We start from the raw sequence: 25,230 nt of genomic DNA, 5'->3' as shown, positions 1-25,230 counted from the left end.
AGAAAGTTAAATTAACGTCCTAAAATGACAGCATGTAAAATCATTTTTAACACTCTCCTTTCTACCCATATACACTAGAGTGGCCCCAAATCATATTTGGACCCTTACAAATGTCTCAATGTTATTGTAACACACAGAATATTAAAGAACAAAAAATATTAGAATTTAGATTGTTTTTATCAAATAAATGGTTTTGGTTTGATAGTTTGATATATAGTAAAGTTTTATTGTGGTTTAATTATCCAAATACCTTTTTTTGGAGGAGGGCACTCTATGGGCCAAATGAGAAGTTTTGATGATCTTGTTATCATGGCTGCAGTGTGGGTTTTTTTATTTATTTTTATGTTGTAACCTCTGGATTGTTAGTGGAGGTAAGCCGCAGGAAAAGCAGGCCCGTCACACACACACACAAACACACACACACACACACACACACACTGCCTCTGCAGTCCACCTGGACACCCGCCATCTGCAACCACATCAACATCCATCATCCCGCACACTCTAAACAGCATCAACACACGCTCACGTCCAGGATACCAGAACACATCTCAAGCACAAATTACAGAACATGCCCGTAGCATTTCTCAACCTCTCATATCTCTGTGGTACCTAAAATGAAGCATCATAAACCCAAGTGTGACAGTGATACAGAGAGCCATACTCAGTAATAGGATATATATATATATATATAAGAAGCCAAAAAAAAACTCCTAAATCAACCGCTTTGACTGCATTAACCTACAATTACTAAACACAACAACGTACACATAACAAATCAAACATTACCCTTCCCTAGTGTCTGTGGAAACAATGCAAATGTGTGTGTCTGTACATGAATGCAGTGTCCGATGAGTGATCGAGAGTGCGCACATACACGATCGGTTTGTGCATCAATATACCAGACTCTCACGCGCTTACTGTACGAATCCTGTTTGTCACCAACATTGCGCTCTTCAGAAACAATCTCAGAATATGACAGAGCTCGTGTTTTAAAAACGCAGTGCGAGTCTCTATTCTCTCTGGTATGTCTGATGAATCAGCCTGGCCTTATTTACATTAGAGCTGTTTTGGACTGATTGAATTAATTCGATTACTGGATCATTGAAAACTTTCCCAGAGTTTAACGGCTTAAAATGGCCTGATTACAAATGGAGAAGAAGAATCGAGTTAAAGAGTTAGATTGGAAATGTCCACCTACCAGGGTAACAGCCTTACAGGTGCTTTGAGATGCTCAGTGTAATTGGGATAAACTCCCGAATTCTAAGATCATCTATCTGCGTGACGGAAATTACATTAATGATGGCGCTTCACCCACTTCTGTAATTTATTTGCGCTAAATTATTTTAAGGCCTTAAGGAATTTAAATTAATCACATGCATTAGCGTTTTTATTTAAATATGTGTGTATATAATTCTTATGTAGTGTGTCACCAATAAAATGCTTTAATGAGGGATGCAATAAAAAATGCAATTTTTAAGTGAAGGATGCGCCCTTTGATGCCCTGCCCTGACTTCCCATTTCAGAAGGAAATGTATTGACAGGATGGAAAATTGAGTTCTTCAAACCATTTCATGGCGTTTTTAAGTGTCTTACTCAAGGTCAAAGTGGTGTGAAGGTGGTTGTCTTAGTAACTTCATGTATCGCTCCTTTTATACGTTCAACCTCAGACTGTGACCTTTGAGTTAGCAGCATAGCGATCTACGTCTGTCGTTTGCAGCCTAGAAGTCATTTCCTGATGTAATTTTAAGCTTTGTTTGCGGCTATATCTGGGCGACATGTCTTCAGTAATGAAAGTGGTGTCTAGGACAGGCTTCGCTTACTCCCAGCTCTTTAGCAGTAATTGCATCTGGTGGTGGTAAGTATAGGATTAGTGGCTTTAGATAAATTTCCACCGAAAGGGCCTGTCTTCTGTAGCTTGTTTGTCACTCTCTCAGCGTCTCTCCTTCACCGCCCCGTCCATCTCTCTGTCTGTCTCTCTCTATTGGTTTGTTGTCGGTTGTCACACTCCAGTTGGCCTTCTGTGTTCTCAAGGGAGTACCTTTAACACCTCAGCAGTGCTGGCTTTCTTCTCTCTAATCTTCCTCTTCCCTTGCCCAGATTACTGTATCAATAACCATCTACCAGCCTCCTCAGACAGCACTGCCCATGGTACAGTCACAGCCCATGGCCATACAGCCCTGACTCATGCAGGAATACGTGGGACATTTGAGGCAAAGTAATGAAATTGCACTGTGATTGGCCTCATCAGTAACCAACAGTTGTGTCTTTGTTTTTCTTTCTGTCTGGGCCGCCACTGGTTCACCAGTGTTTATGTCACCAGTGCAAAACAATGTGGGGAAAAATAACATCTAATGACCGTGTGGTCAAGTTAGTTCTCTTTTGTGTGTGTGTGTGTGTGTGTGTGTGTGTGTGTGTGTGTGTGTGTGTGTGTGTGTGTGTGTGTGTGTGTGTGTGTGTGTGTGTGTGTGTGTGTGGGTGTGTGGTGCCGCTGCAACTATTATTGCGTCCTTCAGCTAGCTGATGATTTCATAGCTGGCCCATCCTTCAGGCTGTACATTTTGTTGAACTGTCTCCTTTAGACCCTTTCCACTTGCAGCTGGTATGGCTAACCCCCTGGCCCGGTTCACAAAGAGAAATACTCTCTTTAGTTTCTGCTTTGAGCTTCATCACAACATGGATAACTGCACAGGATGAAGATGAAAGTAAATAACCAGTAAGGTTAGCCCTCACAAGCTCCCTGGGCCTGGTCTGTCAGGGTCACATTTCTAACCCAGACCAGATGTCAGTGTGTACTCACCCTGATACTCCTCACCTCCAATATACCACCTTTATTCTTCTCTGTCCATCATCTTTCATGATCTTTTTTATGACTGCCAAGTGTAAGGGTTCTTTTTGCAGAAGTTTAAACATATCAACTTTCACAGTATAAAGTTTAGACACAACAAGTTAACAATTCGTATGTTTGGTCACAACAGCATAAACACTGTGGTTCTGTGGTGCTTAAGAACATTTTATCTCTTTTTTTTTTGCCTGACATGATAACTTCTGGCTCAGCCAGTGAAGTGTAGCATTGCATGCCCACGTTTTCAGCGACTTTGATTACAAAAGTATTTTTACCATAGTGATTTTTTAAAAAGTCTTTGTTAAAGTGTTATAAACCATGAACCAAACCAACCAGCTATGACATATTTGAAAATCAGACAAAATGACAAAGGTACAACACTGTGTACTTAATGGTTTAATGTGGGGAAAGAACTAAAATCCCATGAATCATTGGTTGAGATTTCTCTGCAGAATCATTGATAATGTAGTTCATTATAAATTCTGTTGTTTGTTTAAAAAATAATAATTTAAGTAAATGATGTTCTGATCACTTTAAAAAAAAACATACACCATCACTTAACAACCTCTTAGCACCAAAGTGGATCTGTCTTTAAAGGTTTATTAGTTGTCATTAAAAATCAATTCCCCTATGGAGAATAGGAATCTGACTTTTATTTGCGGATCCCGACTCTAGCGCTCTATGCTGAGTTTGGGAGCAGGACTGCTCGTCTGACTGACTAAAGCAGATGAGGAAATCTGTTTGAAAGCGAACAAAAACTACTTTTGGTAGTTTTGTCTGGTCATCTAGCAGTGCAGAATATTACACAAATGTTTTCCCCTGAAAAGTATTTAGCTGCCACAAGTCATTTTTACCTAACATGTGAAATGTCTTTGATTTGTTGATATATGCTCTGGTGCTTTTGCTTTTAGTAAATAATAAATAAGGAATAATAATACATTTGTGTATTCCAAATTTATTCCAAATAATAATGCAAAATATGCATTCGCTTAAGTATAATTGGAAGTCAGTGGAATCTTGTGTGATCCCAGCTTTTACATTTTTAATCTCCTTACAGAATACGATAAGATTGGCTCCTGTCATTTCCATGTGCATCTGCTCTTTCTAATTATGAAACACAAAAAGCCTTGGTTCTGGTTCTGGTTAGTCTTTTGTGCTAATTGAGTGACTTTTAAAGTGTAGATTTCTTATAAGTCCAGTATTTCCATAGTCTTAGTGAAGAGGTTCTATTACAGTTTTCCGATGGGGTTGCATTAATTCGAATTCCTGGAGCTAATCTTGAAATAATGCTGCTTAATCACTCTTAATAAAAGAGTGGCTCACCTTGGCTGCTGGATGGCAGCATTATCAGATCATTGAGCTGTAATTGGTGTCATGAAACCTAGTGGTGGGTTATCTCCATGGGGATTGGAGTTTTTCCCCAACTTTATGGTGCAAAGATTAACCTTGGAGCTTTTGACCTCTGTGCAGTGAACACAAACATCGGTGTAGCTGCTACTCTGTGTCCTAGAAAAGGGAAAATCTTCTGACTGGAACCAAATACAAACAGCTGAATGCTAGGTTGAAGAGTTTTGAGTGATGTCAGATGGTCTATTATAGATGAATGTACATGTCTTGGGTCTATTATGCAGTGCCTGTGACAGACAGACAGATTGCAGGTGGTCTCGACCGCTTACATCCATGAAGCACTGGTTCTTTCTACCCCCTCTTCCCCTCTAAAGGCCGAGGTTGTCACAACTGGTCCCTAGAGCCACTCAGTCGAGCAAAGGGCAAAGCCCTGCACACATAATTGGAATCTTTTAACCCTCTCAGAGCCCTTTTATTATCTGAAATAAAGCTGTTTTATTCATCTTTGCGAGTTTGAAGATATTTATTGCTTGAGCTTGTGTAACTGGTCATGTTGAGATATTTTATGTAACAGTATTTTTAACTAGTAGCATCAATGCGAATTTACCGACAATCCAGAGTAAAAGCTTCTTCGCACAAAGGATGATAATTATAAATGTTTAATATTCATTGTTAATTCTATGAGAATAAGAAAGTCACTTTCAGAATGATTCTTTCTAACTCATGATTGATGAAGCCAATTATAATGCATCTGACTTTAAAGAGCTTGGGCATTTAAAAGCAGTAAATTACATTAAACTTTAACAATGTTATTGTCGGTTGGTGAGGATGCTAATATAGTTTTCGTTCTCTGTGTGGACAAGGCTTAAGCTGGGTATCGCCAACTACCTTACAATATGATACACATTTATTGGAGACATCGTGACAGAATATTATAATTCCATCACGATTGAAAGTATGCCAAATGTGTGAGAGCGACCCCACATGCTTGTGTGTGAATCTGTGGGTTCAGCTTCAGTCTCACCTCATAAAAGCAGCTTAAAAACACCAGTCTTCTTATTTAGGTGCATGGCTTCTTCGTTAATAGAACTGTAGGTATTGCGTAAATATAGTAGCGTAAAGTATTAGTGCAATCTTGGGGGGGGGGGGGGGGGGGGGGAGTTGCAGTACAATGATGTATGTAAATGTTTTTCATTAATTTTAGAAATTGGAAATTTGATAAATTATGAAATGTGAAATTTGACACAATTTATTTTTTGGTTTTGGAATTGAAGGTGATACAATGTACTGTTCTGCATAGTCTAATGCAGAGCTTTGAAATGTGTCCTAAAAGAAATAAAATAATTGCTACTCTAAGCTCACATTAATTAAGGCTGCATGTGTGCTTTGTTTTGCAGGAGGCTGCCACGTTTGCACGAGAACAAGGCTTTGAGGTGAGTGGATGGAGGATCACACACTAAACAGATCCTAAAGGATTATTTTTCAGCTGATAATGAAGTTCTTTTTCGGACAGTGATTGATGTGCTATTATACTCTCTTGGCCCCCTTGCAGTGGTCGCCATAGCAACCTGGCAGTCGTCATGGTTTCTTTGTTCAGCCAGCACTCCGGCTCACACACTCTCTCTCTTTCTCACACACACACTCACACAAACACATTTTCTCCCCTACTCTCACACATTCTCTTCTCCTCTTTCTCTCTCTCTCGTCCCCCTCCTTTTCTGTTATGACGCATTCCTCCCAGGTCTGCACCCAACATCGCCTACAGATGTTATTTATTGAATTTTGAGAATGCTCTTGGGAGGAGAGAAAGAAATCCTCAGGGGCTGCTTTCAATTCTGTCGGTGTACTGGGCAGGGCTGGCAGGTGCCTTTGTCGAGGAACCCACCTTGTTAGCTTCATTAGACCGCGTGAGGATCCAGCACGGCATTACGCTCAATTATACCGCGCTGCATCCGCTCATAAATACTGGATCACCTTCCCCTCTAGTCTCAGAATGTGGAAATACTGATTGGCCTTGTTTGCACATAACACGTCAAAACAATAAGAGTTATCTCTCTGAATAGCAGGGAAATGCAAATGTAATAGTAGTGTTTCTCGTCTCATATTCAAAAGTGTACATGGGGGGGGGGGGGGGTAAATTTGAATTCATAAGCAAAGTAAATGTGAGTTTAGGAACAGCATGCTTAAATAATTGAAGTGGCTTATCTTTTTTCAAATGCAGTGCTATCCGCCTGAATGTGTTTCGTCTCAGTATGAATAATTGTCTTCCAGGATCACTCAAGGTGCGATCGACGTGACTGGAATGCAAAGCAGATTCTGGCAGCAGAGTAAGTTGGTGAGAGAGAGACGAGAGGGACGAGAGGGAGGGAGAGATAGATAGTGTGCATGGGCGAGAGAGGGAGAGAGGGAGGGAGAGATAGATAGTGTGCATGGGAGAGAGAGAGAGAGAGAGAGAGAGAGAGAGAGAGAGAGAGAGAGAGAGGAGGAGCAGTTCGTGAGCCAGGGAGATAGAGGAGGGGGCGAGAGCTTGCATCGCACAGAGTAAATATATAAATGGCAAGCACTGTCACACACTGTGAGTACCTCTTCACTGATTTCACACACGTCATGTTGATTTAGGGCTCAGAGAAAAGGGAATCTTTGACATACAAGTTTTTACCCTGATTTTGCTTCAGAAATAAACATCTCAACACACTATGGCAGTTGAAGCGTAAGCATTTAGTGGCAGGATGGAGAGAAATCGAGAAGTTTCAGGCCCAAAACGTGCCGAGAAGCTTCATCGGTTGTTTTTTGATGGTGGCGTTTTTCAGTATTATTCATACACGCCTCCGCACATCAGCTGACTTTCCACATCTGCTTGACTGCAGACTGATTCTTAGTTTTTGTGGTTGGCAACATCAGACAACATCAGACAACATCAGACATGCTCCCCCTTCGTTAATCAGCAATAAACTTGTGTTGAAAAAAATACTCACTTCTGGAGAAATGGACGCAAAATAGAAATGAAAGTCAAAGCCACTGTGTATTTTTTATTGTACTAATCATTTACTTTAGAATGCAGTAAAATGCAGACTAAGCACTTTGTTTGCTGGCGATCAGCAGCAACATATTTTTGTAAGTACATTATTCTGTTCCATGACATAATTTTTTTAATTTAATATGTTTTCAAGATAGATAGATAGATAGATAGATAGATAGATAGATAGATAGATAGATAGATAGATAGATAGATAGATAGATAGATAGATAGATAGATAATTACAATTCATAAATAACAAAATTATTAATTGAATGCACGCAATTTCAGTAAATGTGGTAAATGTTTTCTTTGTTGTTTGCACGCATATCATCCTACCTAATGTGTTTTAACAAAATTTGTTAAATGTATCCATCTCAATCAAGTGTATACATTTTTAAGGCACATTTTGAGTTTATACATTTTTATTTTATTAAGTTAAAATTTCCACCCAGAATATCCTCGAATCTGCATAAAGTACGTGGAAGGAAACCCTATTGATATGCATTATTGTGGTTGGAGGCATTCTGAATCGTGTTGCCTTCCCAGGAAGCAATACAAACTTCCAATAAGCTCTGCGATTATCTGAAGAACTCCAGAGCAGACGCTGCTAGACATGCTGTACCTTTGTAAAGATAATATTTTTCTCACGTCTTAAACAATGTGGCAACATTCAGAAGTGTGAAAGAAAAGTGTTTTTACAATACAGCTCTACATCTTGTGAAAATCTACACGCTTTATGAAAGTGAAAATCAAACACGTCTGCTTAGCATCAATCCATTTCCTTTGCTTCAAAGAGATGCCTTGTTAATAAATCAATTTACATCTCAAGAAGGTAGATAAGAGTGTGTTATTTTCTCTCTGTATTGAGCCGGCATTAGATCTGGCTCACAGTGTGATCCGATCCTCATCTGTTTTACTTAAATACCCTTAGATGTTGAATCTGCCGCAGGGTAATTGATGTTCTATTGGCTGCTGTTCCTCCTACAGATTACAATGACGGAGCTGTTTTATTAGCTTTAATATGGACACAGAATTGGACACCCTAATAAGGCAGGGTTTTTTCCCCCCGCTTGCTTTCATCATTATTAAAGAAGAACATCTCTTATGATAATCACTGACAGCTACATTATGGCTTTCATGAACTGATTGCTTCCATTGAATAGAGAGATATTATGGTTAAGCTTAATTAAGCTTGTGCTTATTTTGTATCTTACGCTTAAAACCTTCATTACAAACCCCTCTGATCAAATTCAGTTATTGAGTAGCAAGTAGTCAATGGCATGAGTATGCTAATGTGTCTGAAACCTCAGCAAGGGACTGTGTAGTCTGTTCTCTTTACATTGAAGGGATAGTTGCAGGACATCAGGCGCATCAGTCATTTTCTTAGCTTTAAACAGAAGGAAATCATAGGAATATTGCAAAAACGATTGAAAAGCAGCATTTCTATTCCAGTTGTTCATGAGAACAGAATCATCACTTGTGCAAAATGAAAATGAAAGTTGTATCCACTGCAACGCTGACTAATTTTTAATGAATGCACTACGTGTACAAACTGCTTGCATCATGCTTGTTTGCAATCCGCTTATTTGCGCAATTATTTTCAACACATGACTTGCGTTTGTAGAAGTCATGTAACTTTTTTTAATAGAGGTAGGTATTTATTTGGTAAAATTGTAGTTCATGCACACATTTTCTTACCAAAAATTGTAATTCCATGTAAATTCTATATATAATATTTACTATATATAGTTGAATTGTGACAAAGGTCTCCATCTTGGGCAGCAAGCTACTTTTAAGCCACATTTTGGTCATACGGGTTTGAAATGATATAAAGGTGAGTAAATTATGGCGTGAAATATCCCTTTAGGACAATAAAGAAACAGTGCTGACAAAGCCGACCAACACTCCCCAAATTGTCTTACTTTTTACATTCAGTCTCAGTGACAAATTGCCTTCAACAAGCCCTGGAACCCAATATCACAGTATTAACCTCTTCATTAGCACCTCTGTAGACTCCCACAACGCCTCTCCTTTCTCTCCTCCTTGGGAACGATCAACGTTTTAGCGGTGATTAGAGGCTGTGTTTGGGGAAGTGATTAAAAGCCCCCTACGCAATTTAGCTGGAGCAAGTTAGCGCCAGTGGGGGAAACGGCAACATGGGAGCGCACATCCCACGGCAGCTGCTCCTAACTGTCTCTGTAGCCCTCTGCCCCCCAACCGCAGCACCTGTCTGCAGGAGAGATGCGTGCAGAAAGCCTCTTTATTCCCACAAGGGCTCTTGCCTTTCTCTGTCTGGACTGAAGGATCCAGTTGTGATGTGTCTTGATGGGTTAATTATGAGAATAGCTCTGACAGTTGATATTCAGATCAAAGCGAACAGGCGTTCGGTCCCTCTCTGTCCCTCAGGCATATATGTATTCACACCAGCAGATAGCTATGCAGAGATAAGTGCCTGAGAGTTAGACAGGAAGGCTAATTTATACCCCGCTCCCCCCAATTCCTCACTCACTTTCTCTCTCCAAACTCTTGAGTATCCGACTCGCCCCTCCTCTCCCTCCAAATTCACGCTTCTAAAAATTAAATGACTCTTTAGAAGTGAATGATTAATCTAATGAAGCTGCAGAGGTGTTCTACTTCTGCTAATGAAGCCTTGCATTCTAATAAGTCACAGGCATACACTGTAATCATAATTGAAATGCCAAGCAGGGTTAAAGACAAACTGTGATCGCAGATGTTGCAGAGCCGAGATATATATGTAGAAAGAAAACGAGTAGGCAGCGACTGCTGGGGGCTTTTATTCAGAGCTCAGGGTCCACGGATTCCAGCTAAACATCTGTTTTTCAATGGGCAATCGCTGTATCCTGAATACATATAACAGACTTCTCAGCTTTTACAAGAGCCTTGCAAGTTTCTATGCGTGCAGACTCCCCTATGTCTGAAATGAAACACCTCCTTGCTCTTCAAGAAGTACAAAAAAGCTGGTTTGACACAGAGTTTGCATTTCTGATTTGCATTGTTCAATGCCAGAGAGTAAATTATGAATGAGTAATGCTATTCGAGCACGTCAGACATCTAATCTGTGCAGCTGAATGGAGCTCTATATGAATATATGACTCCATAGGTGCCTGTACTGTCCCACCCCCCCTCTGGGTCTCCCAACGATTAAGTGTTCATGAGCAAGCGTAGCTTCACTCTCTCATGGCTATCATGTGTTTGATAGTTATAATGACGGGATAATGGCAGGCTTGTAGGCAGCCACTTCTCGTCACAAGATACCTATAGACCAGCAGCCCCTGACAGATTTACAGTGCACAGTCAGCTGATACTGTAAAACAGTAAGGTTTTTATAGAGCCCTGGGCTCTGCTTTAAACAAGCCACCAAATTCATACTCGCCTGCTTTCTGGGTCTAGCCTCAGGCCTGTACTCTCTGTGGTGAAATTTTTCGAAGAAGTCGTAATTGTCTAGTTAGTTTTGCATTCTGTTGTCAGTTCAGATTGGAACACTTTGTTAACCTTCCCCAAAGTATGCTGTATCCATATTTAAGAAGTGGTTTAATATTTGTTTGGGGGCACACACACACACACACAAAAAAATGTATTGGTTTCAATTAAAATGCTGGCCATTTAACCTTGATGCTTGACAGGAGTTTTGGCCTTTCACTGTTCCGCTACTGAAAAACGGAATCACTGAGGCAATTTTGCTTGCAATTCAAATGCATGTGAAAACAACTGTCTGGCGATGTAAACTCACACTGAAGTCAATATCTTGTACAGCGAGTGCTGCTGTAAGCTGATTGAATCCATTCAGCGCTCTGCTGATTGGCCAGACTGCAGGAAAGCAGACCCTTTTAGTCGAGTGTGGAATGAAGCAGAGGTGATGAGGCAGCTGGGCCTGCCTGGGACACCACACTACCTCGCCATTAACAAAACTGTCAAGGGCTGGTGACTGCATTGGCCAAGCAGCCTCTCTAGCCTGGTTTTGGCAGGGGGACGAGTGGACATGTGACAGACTCGAAGCTTTGGCAGGGTTGCACTGCCTCAGACCCTCTTACTGGGGCTTTGTGGGACTCGGTGGTGGGGGTATGGTATCGAACCACCAGCACTCAACCCATTAGAACTACCCACCCCCTACGCCTGCCCCCAGCCCACCCCCCAGTACCGGCACCACCCATTCCACACACTTCCCCCCACCCCAGACCAGCGCCTTCTGTCCAGTGCCAGCTGGGAGGTGTGAGGACTAGGAAATGCAGATGATCTCACTCAATTCCCCAAACGTCAAGCACATGCATTCATGCCTATCTGAGAACTTCTCTCAGCTCTAGCACTATCTTTAGGTTTCTATGCTATTATTGATTAGTTTTATGTAGTAATGATGTTATATTTATATATAATTTATAATTAATATAAAAAATATATAATATTATATAATGTAATTTACGTATACATATGCATCTGTGTAATGTTTATTTTAATATATACTTATATATTTATTTTATTTTATATATACTATATATATATAGAGAGAGAGAGAGAGAGAGAGAGAGAGAGAGAGAGAGAGAGAGGAAAATAAGTATTTGAACAACCTCCTATTTTGCAAGTTCTCCCACTTAGAAATCATGGAGGGGTCTGAAATTGATGACATCAGAGGGGTCTGAGACATAATCTTTAAAAAAAATCCAGAAATCACAATATATGATATTTTTTTTAACTGTTTATTTGTATGATACAGCTGCAAATTAGTATTTGAACACCTGTCTATCAGCTAGAATTCTGACCCTCAAAGACCTGTTAGGCCCCGATCACACCGAACGCGTTTTTCAGGTTCGAAAACGCGAGGCACACTGCACTGCCTTTTTTGGTTGCCGTTTTTTCATTCAGAAAAGAGCAGTGCACTGCGGCTTTATGTTTCTAGGCAACCCCCGAATCACCTGTAGTATAAGTCAAATCAATGCAACGGTCAAAACAACGGAAGGCCCGTCCCTCCATTCATTCGATTGGACAAAAGAAAATAAACGTGATGACGTCAGGCGCTTTTCCGCTCAGAGTTGACTTTTTTTCAACTTCATGCGCTCGGAGCGCTCCTTCAAAAACGCGAGGCGCAGCAAGCGGTTAAAACGCGAGGCGCCCAGGGCGCATAAGCAGCGCGCATAGCGCTCTCTGCCAACCAAAATCCATTCAAAAAAGGCGCCTCTCGCTGCAAAAACACATTTTGTGTGATCGGGGCCTTAGTCCCTAGTCCATTCAAGATCTCACCTCATGGGGTCGGAATGATCCTAAGAAAGGTGATAAATCAGCCTAGAACTACATGGGAGGAACTGATCAATGACCTGAAAAGAGCTGGGACCACCGTTTCCAAGGTTACTGTTGGTAATACACTAAGATATCATGGTTTGAAATCATGCATGGCATGGAAGGTTCCCCTGCTTAAACTAGCACATGTCCAGGCCCTTCTTAAGGTTGCCAATGACCATTTGGATGATCCAGAGGAGTCATGGGAGAAATTCATTTGGTCAGATGAGACCAAAATTTGGGTGAATCCTTTCCTCAGTTTTTCCTCAGCATTGAAGATGGGTCGAGGCTGCGTCTTCCAACATGACAATGGCCCGAAGCACACTGCCAGGATAACCTAAAAGTGAAACATATTAAGGTTCTGGTGTGGGCTCGCCAGTCTCCAGACCTAAACCCAATAGAGAATCTTTGGAGGGAGCTCAAACTCTTTGTTTCTCAGCGACAGGCCAGAAAACTGACTGATCTAGAGAAGATCTGTGTGGAGGAGTGGGCCAAAATCCCTCCTGCAGTGTGTGCAAACCTGGTGAAAAACTACAGGAAACATTTGATCAGTCATTGCAAAGTCTAGTGTACCAAATATTAACATTTTTAACAGGTGTTCAAAAACTTATTTGCAGCTGTATCATACAAATAAATAGTTTTTAAAAATCGTACATTGGGATTTCTGGATATTTTTTTTTTTTATAGATTATGTCTCTCACAGTGGACATGCATCTACGATGACAATTTCAGACCCCTCCATGAGTGGGAGAACTTGCAAAATAGCAGGGTGTTCAAATACTTATTTTCCTCACTTTACATATATTTTTACGTTTCTTCTGCTAAAGCCTACATTTAATTGATCAGATTTTTTTTATATTGTGATATATTAATATAATTTTCAATTTATGGTTGGTTTTCAATTTATTATACTTTAAATTATCATTTATATCCGTGATGCAAAGCTGAATTTTCAGGATTGTTACTCCAGTCTTCAGTGTCACATGTGACATCCAGTCTATCACATGGTCCTTCAGAAATCATTCTAATATTCTGATTTATTATGAGTGTTAGAAACAGTTCTGCCGCCTCATATATTTGATGAATAAAAGGTTCAAAAGAACTGCATTTATTCTAAATAAAAACATATTTTCAATTTATATAAATCTCCTTTACTATCAATTTTTATCAATTTAACACATCCTTGCAGAATAAAGTGGCCAATTTTAATAAATAAAACCAATGTTAATAAAACAAAATTGGCCCACTTGGAACACTTGGTTCTGACCTGCATGCTTTACAGAACCCACTCCCACTTGGTCAAAGCTGGCACCCCTATCAGGATCTTGTTCTTTGACTTCTCCAGTGCCCTCAACATGCCTCTCCGGCTTGGTAACAAGCTCAGCGCAATACCGGTGAACGCCTCCACAATCTCCTAAATCATAGACTATTTTACCAGCAGGCAGAAGTTTGCGAGGCTCCAGGGAGAAAGCGTGGAGGTGGTGTAGTCCTACAGGTTGCTTGGAGTCCACTTAAACAGCAGACTGTACTGGACAAACAAGTAAGCTGTGCAATACAAGACAGGGGAAAAAACAGGAGGCGCAGGTTTTTTAACTTGTACGACAGGTTGCTATAGGTATATTTTACCAGTTTAATGCAAAAATGTTCTATTATTGTCATAAACAATTCCGTACCTTTGTCAATATGCTTAGAGTATTGTAGTAGTAGTGGTACTGGCTAAATCTGCTACACTATTCTAAAAGATTTTGTTCCTATTCAGAATATAAAAATACCCGGTCCGAATAATGTTCGTTCAAGTTAACAATTCTCATTCATGCATTCTTCCCTCAAATGTGGATAAACACCATAAAAAGTAATTTGACAGTGTTTCCTGCACTACTATTTATCAATGAGGCTAATGAATCTACAGCATGACCAGTGCAGTCTGTTTCCCATACGACTGACTCCCAAACGATTGACTCTTATGAACCGGTTCTTAGTGAATCAAAAACACAGAGTATGACCAGTGTAAATGACTCTCCTGAACGGTTCTTAGAGAATCAAAAAGTACAGCACAACCGGTGTAATCCAATTACCAAATGATTGACTTTCAGTAGCTCTTAATCCCTATAGCAGAATCCAAAATACATTTCAACTTGTTTATTCAAACATTGGCTCGCTCCTATTATTTCAAACAACTGCTAGAACTACTTTTTTTCTCATGAAAATTATGTTGTCACTGTATTGGGGATATCACAGTGAGGACATTTTCAGACGGGTATAGAATCATGTGTATTCTGTGTATAGGGAGGGGCGGTACTACCATGACAAGATATTTGTAAATGATGCTCAGGATCTGTTGAGCACCAAATCTTCCGCCATTGTCAGTCACATGATGAAAACTGACTTCTGCTGCGACTCTGCAGCTTGTGTAGCTTGTATGGAGCAGAGCAGACGCTTTTGGTTTATAATTGTTATAATTGTTCTGTTGTCCAACTGAACTAGCCTAAATTGTTTTTATTTCTATCAAAAAGCAAAACGATAGTGGGGGGCAGTGTCGTGGTGGGCAATAAATGTAATCGGTGTACAGCCTAACAGCGTTAACGCAGACTACTGCAGCAAGCCTACAATGTATTACAAATGCTAACGATGCAAAAGCCAGAAGATTGAATACATCCGTGGATTGCTTTAAAGCCACTGAGCGATACATGCGTCATTTCAGTATATTGTTAGCATTTAAATATTTCATTGGAATGAATATGTGAGTCATGAGTGATTACACATGACATTTAGCATTTCAACACAACAGCCATTCTGACTGAGATTGCACAGTAGGTAAGATGATGATTCAGGAGCATGTTTTACAAGGTGCAAAATTGAAGTCAATCTAATCTGATCTAGAATAACTTAATGTTTGCTTCTTACCCTCAAGAATTTTGTTTTTTCTTCCTCTCATGCAGACAGAAGACATTGAGGAGATTGCGAAGAAGGCCCAAAGCTTACCCAAAGTGAACAAGAAAAGGCAGAGGATTGTTGTCTTCACCCAAGGCAAAGAAGGAACTGTAATGACCAAAGGTGCGTGGGTCAGTTTTCATCTATTTAGGATTCGATTTTTAGAAATCACGCTTTTAGATCGGGACCGTCTTGTGTTAAAAAGAAATAACACAACCCCCAGAAACTCTTTTAGTTATTTACAGTTGAAATGATGTTGATAGATTTCCTCTGTAAACATTAGTGAATAGCCTCAAACAAGGTCATCTTAAGAATAGAATGCTGTTCTCTCTGGCGGCTTTCGATGTTGCTCAGTGTGAAATGAATTCGCCCTTGGCAATGACCTCCTATCTCTCAGATGCAGAATTTGAATCCAAAGGGCTGTTGCAGTCACATTGCTATGGTAACTGAGTGGTGGGGGATCTTTCTGTGGAGTGGATAAGTTTAACCGAATAGTGGGGAAAGCATAACAGTTGTAGCTGATTAAACCAGCGGGGTTTGAAGTAGAAAGTGGAGAGGCGGCAGGAATGTAAGGGGGCAGGCTGAGCTGTTTATGCTCTTCCCCTGCTCTTCATTTCTTCTCCTTTTGCACCTGCCAGAAAGACATTCCTCGTTTTACAGTGCGCCAGTGCCCAGTCTCGGCTAAATTCCATTTGTTCAGGATAATTCGGCTTTTATTGCCTTTTGTATTTTGATTCATTGAATTTCACAGTGTTCTTACAATGAATTCCGTCGAGGTTGGACATTACTTAAATCTCTTGAGGACACAATGAGCAGCCACCCTTGCAACGCACTGGAGACTCAGGAAAAAAACTAAGGTAAACATGGTACATGACCTTTAGTCTGCCTGAAAGCAAAAACCCTCAAGAGTTTCGGCCTAGCAGTTAGCATGTACACGCATTGGCGAGTTAAACCTTGGTGCTCATGCAGGAGACAAAAGTTTGTCCAGTCTGCCTCCCTTTTTTTCCCCTCTCAGCCAAAAATAGCAAATCTCAAAGTTAAACAAAAAAGCTTGATATAATCAACATCAGGGATCTACGTTTTTGTAGATTTTACATATAAAGGGAGCTTTTTTAAATAGACACTACTGTTAAATAGTTTGGGGTCAGTAAAATGTTTTAATGTTTTTAAAATGAGTCTCTTATGCTCTCCAAGGCTGCATTTATTTGATCCAAAATACAGAAAAGTTGTGAAATATTGTTGCAATTGAAATGTAGCTGTTTTCTATTTTAATATATTTTCAAATTATTATTTTTTCTGTGATGGCAAAATTTTAAGCAGCCATTACTATAGTCTTCATGATCCTCCAGAAATCAATCTAATATCCTGATTTGGTGCTCAAAAAAACTATTATCAACATTAAAAGTTGTGCTGCTTAATATTTTTGTGGGAATTGTAGTGCTTTAAGAATTCTTTGATGAAGTCAAAAAGTGTCTTTATGTCTTTGTGTCCACCAAAGCGTTTTTAGCCAGATAAAAACACATCGCTCTGGGCACTTGAGCGTGCTTTGGCAGGGCAGTGTTTTTTTTTTGTTTTTTTTTCAGTTGAGACACTTTGCTTGTTATGATGCAGAATATCTGCGTAAGCGTTACTAATTTCACAGGTAGTTTGTTTCTGTATTGATTCTATATAAAAATTGCAGATACAATGTAAAGTATATTCTCTGGCTCTTGTTTTAAATCATTTCGTTCCGTTATTATTGCTTTTTGTCATCTGTTGATGTTGTGCACACAATGTTGCGTTTGCATAGAACGGTTGGTCTGTGTTGTATTTGTCCTGCCCCTCCTCCACTCTGATTGAACGGCTGGGTGAAAAGTGGCAGTAGTTTTATTTAAAGTTGAACATTCTTTGAACAACAGTTGAACAACAACTCTTGGTGTCCAGTAAAAAAAAGTGAAATGCTCACTTTTATTGAAAACAATCCAAAATGCTAGCCAGCCACGCGCAAAAACGCTTTGGTGGACACACAATCTTTATATACAGGTCCTTCTCAAAAAATTAGCATATTGTGATAAAGTTCATTATTTTCCATAATGTAATGATACAAATTAAACTTTCATATATTTTAGATTCATTGCACACCAACTGAAATATTTCAGGTCTTTTATTGTTTTAATACTTTAATAATTGATTTTGGCGTATAGCTCATGAAAACCCAAAATTCCTATCTCAAAAAATTAATATATCATGAAAAGGTTCTCTAAACGAGTTATTATTAACCTAATCATCTGAATCAATGAATTAACTCTAAACACCTGCAAAGGATTCCTGAGGCTTTTAAAAACTCCCAGCCTGGTTCATTACTCAAAACCGCAATCATGGGTAAGACTGCCGACCCGACCCTGTCCAGAAGGCCATCATTGACACCCTCATGCGAGAGGGTAAGACACAGAAAGAAATTTCTGAACGAATAGGCTGTTCCCAGAGTGCTGTATCAAGGCACCTCAGTGGGAAGTCTGTGGGAAGGAAAAAGTGTGGCAAAAAACGCTGTACAACGAGAAGAGGTGACCGGACCCTGAGGAAGATTGTGGAGAAGGACCGATTCCAGACCTTGGGGGACCTGCGGAAGCATTGGACTGAGTCTGGAGTAGAAACATCCAGAGCCACCGTGCACAGGCGTGTGCAGGAAATGGGCTACAGGTGCCGCATTCTCTAGGTCAAGCCACTTTGGGCTACAGAGAAGCAGAACTGGACTGTTGCTCAGTTGTCCAAAGTACTTTTTTCGGATGAAAGCAAATTTTGCATGTCATTTGGAAATCAAGGTGCCAGAGTCTGAGTCAGTGATGGTCTGGGGTGCCATGTCAGCTGCTGGTGTTGGTCCACTGTGTTTTATCAAGAGCAGGGTCAATGCAGCTAGCCATTGAGGAGATTTTGGAGCATTTCATGCTTCCATCTGCTGAAAAGCTTTATGGAGATGATGATTTCGTTTTTCAGCACGACCTTGCACCTGCTCACAGTGCCAAAACCACTGGTAAATGGTTTACTGACCATGGTATTACTGTGCTCAATTGGCCTGCCAACTCTCCTGACCTGAACCCCATAGAGAATCTGTGGGATATTGTGAAGAGAAAGTTGAGAGACGCAAGACCCAACACTCTGGATGAGCTTAAGGCCGCTATCGAAGCATCCTGGGCCTCCATAACACCTCAGCAGTGCCACAGGCTGATTGCCTCCATGCCACGCCGCATTGAAGCAGTCATTTCTGCAAAAGGATTCGCGACCAAGTATTGAGTGCATAACTGAACATAATTATTTGAAGGTTGACCTTTTTTGTATTAAAAACACTTTTTTTTTATTGGTCGGATGAAATATGCTAATTTTTTGGAGATTTTAGGTTTTGGGGATACAAAATCATCAGTATAAAACAATAAAAGACCTGAAATATTTCAGTTGGTGTGCAGTGAATCTAAAATATATGAAAGTATATATGAAAAGAAATATATATATATATATATATATATATATATATATATATATATATATATATAATTCTTTATTTATTTATTTTATTTTTTAAATAAAAAAAATTACATACCCCAAACTTTTGAACTTTGGTCTGTTATCTCCTTACATGCTGGAATGAATTTAATGGTACTGTGTAAATTGTTCTGTTTTTTTCTTTAAAGCATTTTTAGTTTGTTTAGTTTTTAATTGTACTCATATTTGCCACTTGGGAATTGTTATTTTTGGACCCTGATTTCTGAAACGGCGACATCCAGAGACATGCATAGCTGACCTCTGAACTATACCATAAAAAACATTTAGATTTTTATTTTATTTTATAGGCTTTACTCTTAGATGGCTTGTAACCTGACACATGACAATGACACTGCAGGCCTCTCCTAGTCCCTCAGCCCCTGTTAGCTTATAGGTCTAATCCTATTCACAAGTCTGCACTACAGGATTGAAGTGTTGTTAAACAGAGCTGTCGCCGAGCTCTGTATTATACAATTTACACAACATGTTACCAGAGTAACGCGGCAAAGCTGGCTGTATTGGTTCCACTGCGCTGCGTTTATCACACAAACGCTAATAGCATTAGTCCCCCTGGGCTGATAAGGCTGCTCAGGCAATTGCTACTCCTGTAAAGCCTCATCAGAGGAAAGCGCTACAAGACAATCCTTCCCTTTTTCTACAGAACCGCCTCGCTCCCACTTGTTCCAAGCTAACTTTCAGCCTAAGCGTCGGCTTTGGAGAAAATACTCTCCTGGAGGCATTTTACACTGCGCTGAGGAAAAAAGGCGGGCTCGGCTAACCTCCTGCAGCCCTTTCATAAGGAGCCGCGGGGTTGGCGGCAACCCTCGGCGAACCCTATACGAAACACGCGCCCAATGCTAAGTAAACGAGGACGGCGCGCAAGTGGTAGTTGGCCGTAAAAAATGCCAGACGTCGCACGAGCTGTGAATAAGAGGGTTCAGATAGCAGGGGCGACGGAGAAGGAGAGGGACTTTTTTGCTCCCCACTGCCTCTGCCAATAAACATCAATATAAAAGAGAATTGAAGATTTGCTCAACCTCCCAGAGGCTGTGCTCTGATGCCGTCTGATCTCTACATTTCATTTGCAATTTGCTCTCTATGCGGGGATGTGATCATTCAGCAGGCTCTGAATGTCACAATGAAGTTGTTTTAATGGTGATTAAGAAGGCTGGGATGATAGACCCTCGGGGCGACGTTCCAAAGAGATGCAGATTTGTTATTGTGTAGTTTCTCTTTGTGCACGCCGGCTTTCTCTCGCGGCGTAAACGCAGGCTGTCCTCGCCCCTCCACATTAATTTCCTTAATGAAAGCTGCCAGAAGAGGAACCCTTAATGAAGCACCTTTGTGACATCGCTGAACAGAGCGCGGCCCTGCTGGCGCACCTATTACAGGCTCATATTAAGAGCGCAGCGCCCACGGTCTTTGATCTAATGATGGCTGAGTGTGCAGGGTCGCCTAGGGGCTCCGACAGGGACGAGAGGGCTGACGACAGCGTCACGGGGAGGAAGGGAGTCTGTGATGTTCTATTAGTACTTTCCCTCCTCCGTGAGTTCACGTATTAAGCTAACTTAATCGTGCCCTTCGTGACTGTTTTTCAAAATGAAGCATCCCATTTAATCCCAAACTGCTTTATGTGTAGGAATGCAGCTCAACAAGGGCAGGCTGAGAGTTTCGGGCAGAGCGTCTGTGTACTGAGTCATAAACGTTGTACTTTACTTTAACTTCCTGGAACTGAGGTTCCAGAGAGATAACCTTTGTTGTGTTTCTTTTAATATCACAAGAAGTGAAACTAACACTACAACACGAGGGGCGTCTTTGCATTTTTGCAGAGAGAGAACAAGGCTGCTGCAGTTTTGTGTTTATTTGCAGTTGACTTGTAAGCTTCACCACTTTTGTAAGTTCAGTGATATCTGGACATAACCATATTCTCATCTTATCAAGACTGGAGTACACTGGGCTTGGTTGAGGTTGTCTTAACTCAAGCACATGATGTGATTTAAGACTCAAAATCCACCCTCTTTATTTGCACGATGGTGTGTTGTCTGAACCCGCAATTACGCTGGCAGACGTGGAGAACATCTGACTGCTGTTGCAAAATGCAGATCTCCAAAGTTGCCCTGATGTTTTGCTGCCTCTTTTAAAAGTTGGAAATAAGATTGAATAACCCCCATTTCAAATGTGTGTTATAGCTCTTGTTGTGACAATTCACCCATACATTATAACTGGTGCCTGGTGACGCATGCAAGACTTCTCTAATCATTCCATCCACTTAAACCCCGCAACTTTCTCACAATCAACTAAAAGCTTACATTCAGATCTGCCTCAATCCATTCAACAACTAATGGACTGAGCCAAGTCGAGAACCATTTCACTCAGATGTATGTCACAATTTGAAAGAAATGTCCATCTCATTGGCTTATAAGGATAAGAGAAATAAAATGACTTTACTTCAGTTTGAATATTTCTGAAGTTGCTCCATGTAATCCGTTTTGTTTTTGTCGTCCAACTAAAAGGAACATTTTCTTTCCTGCTGCTGGAGAGGTACTGTTCGTCTTGAAACTTATTCGGGAGGAATGTGTCTAATGTGCTGTCAGATTTACCTGCACATAATGAACTCCCCAGAGGAGCCTTTTCGTTTCAGTCTGTTTTCCTCCATCTCCATGAGCCCTTAGCAAAGGTCATTATGCACTCATAAACGCGCACACTCTTCCTGTGTGTGTGTGTGTGTGTGTGTGTGTGTGTGTGTGTGTGTGTGTGTGTGTGTGTGTGTGTGTGTGTGTGTGTGTGTGTGTGTGTGTGTGTGTGTGTGTTTATGCTCTCCTTCACATTTTTCTTGTGTTATGTTAGGGCTATTATTCTGCAATGTTTGCCCGTTCTTGTTTGTGTCTCATTAATGCAATGCACCTTCAACATAGCTGAGCTAAAACAGAAACTCTGTAAACAGTCAGTTAGTGGCTGCTTGTTTTGATGGGCTTAAAAAGCTAAAGAAAAGAGCTTAGAGTTAAGAGACGTAGCATTGACTGATTACATAAACGGCCTCTGTAATGCCATTACTGACTCGAGGTGGCCTGAACTTTCCTGTTTAGACACTATAGTGACACTATAGTTTGGTTGTGTTTAGTCCACGTCAGAGTAAAAATATAAAAAGATAGTAGCCTGGTTAAAACCAGACCATTCTCAGTAGTAACTGAGTTATGGTCTGGCAAAGCTTCATAGAAAATCATTTCCAAAGGGGTGTCACCAACGGACGAAGACATATGCAGAGCAATGGAGTAACATCTGAGACAGCAATTCTCTGTTTGTGATTTCGAGGAAGATGTTTCAATGGCTTCTGGCGATTTTTTTCCAGTGTTGTAAAATGCATATGATAATACTGGTGTCCATCGCCACTCCATCAACACTTTTGCAAAATTTGGAAACCCTTATAGCATCTCAGAACGACTGAAACATTTCCGACTGACGGTCGAACAGAAAACATAAAGCTCTGGTTGCATTTGCCCCCGTTGTAATGCATTTGTATTGCGATTAGAACGCGATTTACAATATTTTGAAAATAAAGTAAAATTGAGTCTTTGGAAAATTGTGTCTCACAAACTTTATTCAAATTCAGTCGTTTCAGATGTGTTAGAACATTTTTAGACTTGGGCATAGTTACGCTAGTTATTTATTTACAATTTTTACATGATTACCAGATCTAGTCTGAGGAAATAAGCACAGAAAGGTCAGATACAGAGCTGCTGATCACATGATCACACTCCCCATCCTCCTCATCAAAGTAGCTGGTGTAATTCACATCTGATAGCCGAGTGTTGTTCTTTGCTCTGGTTTTAACCAAAAGGAAAAGTTTAAAACAGATGCGATAGCTGATTTGAACGAGTGATGTTCCACGGCGCCATCCATCTTTGTAATGTACAAAATCTGCTTCACCATCGATGTGTTGTCGTCATGTTGTAAAGCCCGCCCCAACGTTTCTGATTGGTGTCGTGATTTCGATGGATTAGAAATGGGCTTGAATGGGCTCTTTTCCAGACTACTTGCAGAGCAAATCTAAGTTCGCCTGAAGTTGTCTGGGTTTTCCCAGGCTAAAAAGATAGCCTAATTGTACAATTCATTCTCACAGTCATCATTTTATTTCTCAGTTGGGACTTTATATCTCACACCTGCAATATTATTTTTCATAAACTATTGCTATTGACATCTCACAATGTGACTTTTAAACTGAGTTGACTGCTGCTAATTGGCTTTGTCACAGTTGCAACATTGCTTTATTATTGTCTCCTTTTATCACAACCGTTACTTTATATCATATTATATCATAGTTGTGATTTCATATCTCACAACTGCAATTTCATGCCTCAAACACTAATATTATATTTCATAACTGGATAACTGACATTTTATCTCTATTGTTGTTGGGGTTTTTTGTACTTTTTATGTCATAACTCGCAATAGAAAATGTATTCCTTGACTTGCATCACAATTACATATTGCAACTTTTTTTTTTCTTTTTTTTTTTGGCTACACAATATCACAGTTGTTTTTACTCTGAGGCAGAAAAAAATCATTTAATAGATTTCTGGACCAAGATTTTGAAATGGCCTCATGAAATTTGGGCATATGCATCGCATTTATTTTCTTCATTTCAGTATCTCGCTCATGATGGGAAAGGGTGACGGATGAAGACCTCTGCACGTCCGCCAAATCGATCGTGACATCATCACCACTCGTCTTCAGCTAATTAGCATGGCTCAGAGGCGAGGGGATCTGATCAATGTCTCGCTTTGAAAAGGGCAAAACTGCCTCTTAAAGCTCTCTCCGTCCCAGACTCCTCTGATTATTTGTGCTGGTTATCTCCTGCCACTCTCGGCATGGTGGTTGCCCTTTATTAGCGGTTAAATGTGTTTGTCACGCTCATGTTTCTCTGACCAGCCCTAGCGTGGAGATAGTGGATCAGAGAAAGGAAGGCAAGTGAGGGCAGTTTCCTCGGTGTGTTTGCCAGGGGGAGGGCCATCCTTGTTTACTCCTCAGAGCTTTTGTTTGGCTCTGGAGCCGATGAGAAGTGGATTTGAGAGAAATAATCTCTCACCGTTCCGCAGCTGTCTGAAGGCCTTGAATCTCTCTGCCGGTCATTGGTTTTGTGTCATGTCTCATTGTGTAGTGAATAGCTTGTCATTCAGTAGCTCAGGTATCTATTGGAGACAATCACTTATTGAAAATCACAGTGATTTATTTGAAACGACAATGCCTAAGATACAGTAAATGAGTAATTATCGCATGACCCGAGGCGTTCATGGTTTTGGCTTGTCACATTACGAGCATAATCATATTACGCTGCACATAACTAGTGATAACAAGAGAATTTATTACACATAATTGGCGTAACTCCACAGCGCTGTAAATGTTATGATGGCTTTTTCTGATGCGTGGGCTCTATAAATAGTCACGCATGCATGTTTTGTCTTCACAGGCCTGTTTTATTTTGAGCCGGTCCGATACATGTTTACAGCGCTGCTTGTTCCTGGAGTGCCTTTGCGAGCAGAGCTGTGGTTTCCTCTTCCTCCTGAGAAGCCTGTGCCAAAAGGATACAAAACCCTGAAAGCAACATCTCACTTCTGATCTGAGCACACAAGTGTCAAACACAGCACCAAAAAGAAACAGCTGTACAAGAGCTATTAATATAACCTCACAGCTCAGGAGGTGTAACTTTGTTGCCCTTTTTTTCCGCTCCCAGGATAGTCACGCAGAGGAAAGTATTTTCACTTTCTGCATGAACATGTAAAACGAAGAATGGCAAAACCACAAAAGCGATGGAACTCCCTGTGAACTGCCCAGAGACTGTGTTTACAGGGACGACCACAAGCCAGTAACAACAAAGACAGGTTTTGGCAGCAAAGTTTTAATTGCCATGCCTATTAAAGAGCCCTGCCAATGGCCTCTTTTGTGTTATACATTAACATGAAATTGGTCCTGGAACGCTCTCAGACTAACCAAAGCAGCATGTTGAGAGCCAAGTTCAATAATATGTTTTGAATAAAGATGTGATGTGTTCTCTCCGGTTTGATGAAATGGAAGGAGATGTCCATCAAGGATGGTTTTGGGGGGAATGAGAGCAGTGATTTAGGAATTTAATTTCTCTGCTTTTATTTGCCCTAGTTTGCTCTTGCGTGCTTATATAAATTGTCCTCATTTACGTTGGACCAGAACCTCTTGTAAAACCTTAATTCAGAAATGAGTCTAACTAGATTTTTACTCTTTAAATTATTTAATTCCCCTTGTTCAGCAG

The 25,230-nt window shown here is 40.5% G+C and overlaps 1 protein-coding gene across 2 annotated transcripts in view; it reads left to right on the top strand.

The window, feature by feature from the left end:
* adka (adenosine kinase a) overlaps positions 1-25,230 on the top strand; it is a 169,200-nt gene that overhangs the window by 135,835 nt on the left and 8,135 nt on the right. For both annotated transcript variants that reach the window (XM_067420883.1, XM_067420884.1), the window contains exons 8-9: positions 5,590-5,625; positions 15,440-15,554. In XM_067420883.1, the coding sequence (XP_067276984.1) occupies positions 5,590-5,625; positions 15,440-15,554 (151 nt within the window). The remainder of the gene's footprint in view (positions 1-5,589; positions 5,626-15,439; positions 15,555-25,230) is intronic.

The sequence above is a fragment of the Pseudorasbora parva genome, chromosome 17 (assembly GCF_024679245.1).
Source record: "Pseudorasbora parva isolate DD20220531a chromosome 17, ASM2467924v1, whole genome shotgun sequence".
NCBI lineage: Eukaryota > Metazoa > Chordata > Actinopteri > Cypriniformes > Gobionidae > Pseudorasbora > Pseudorasbora parva.
This window is presented reverse-complemented; position numbering and strand designations above follow the sequence as displayed.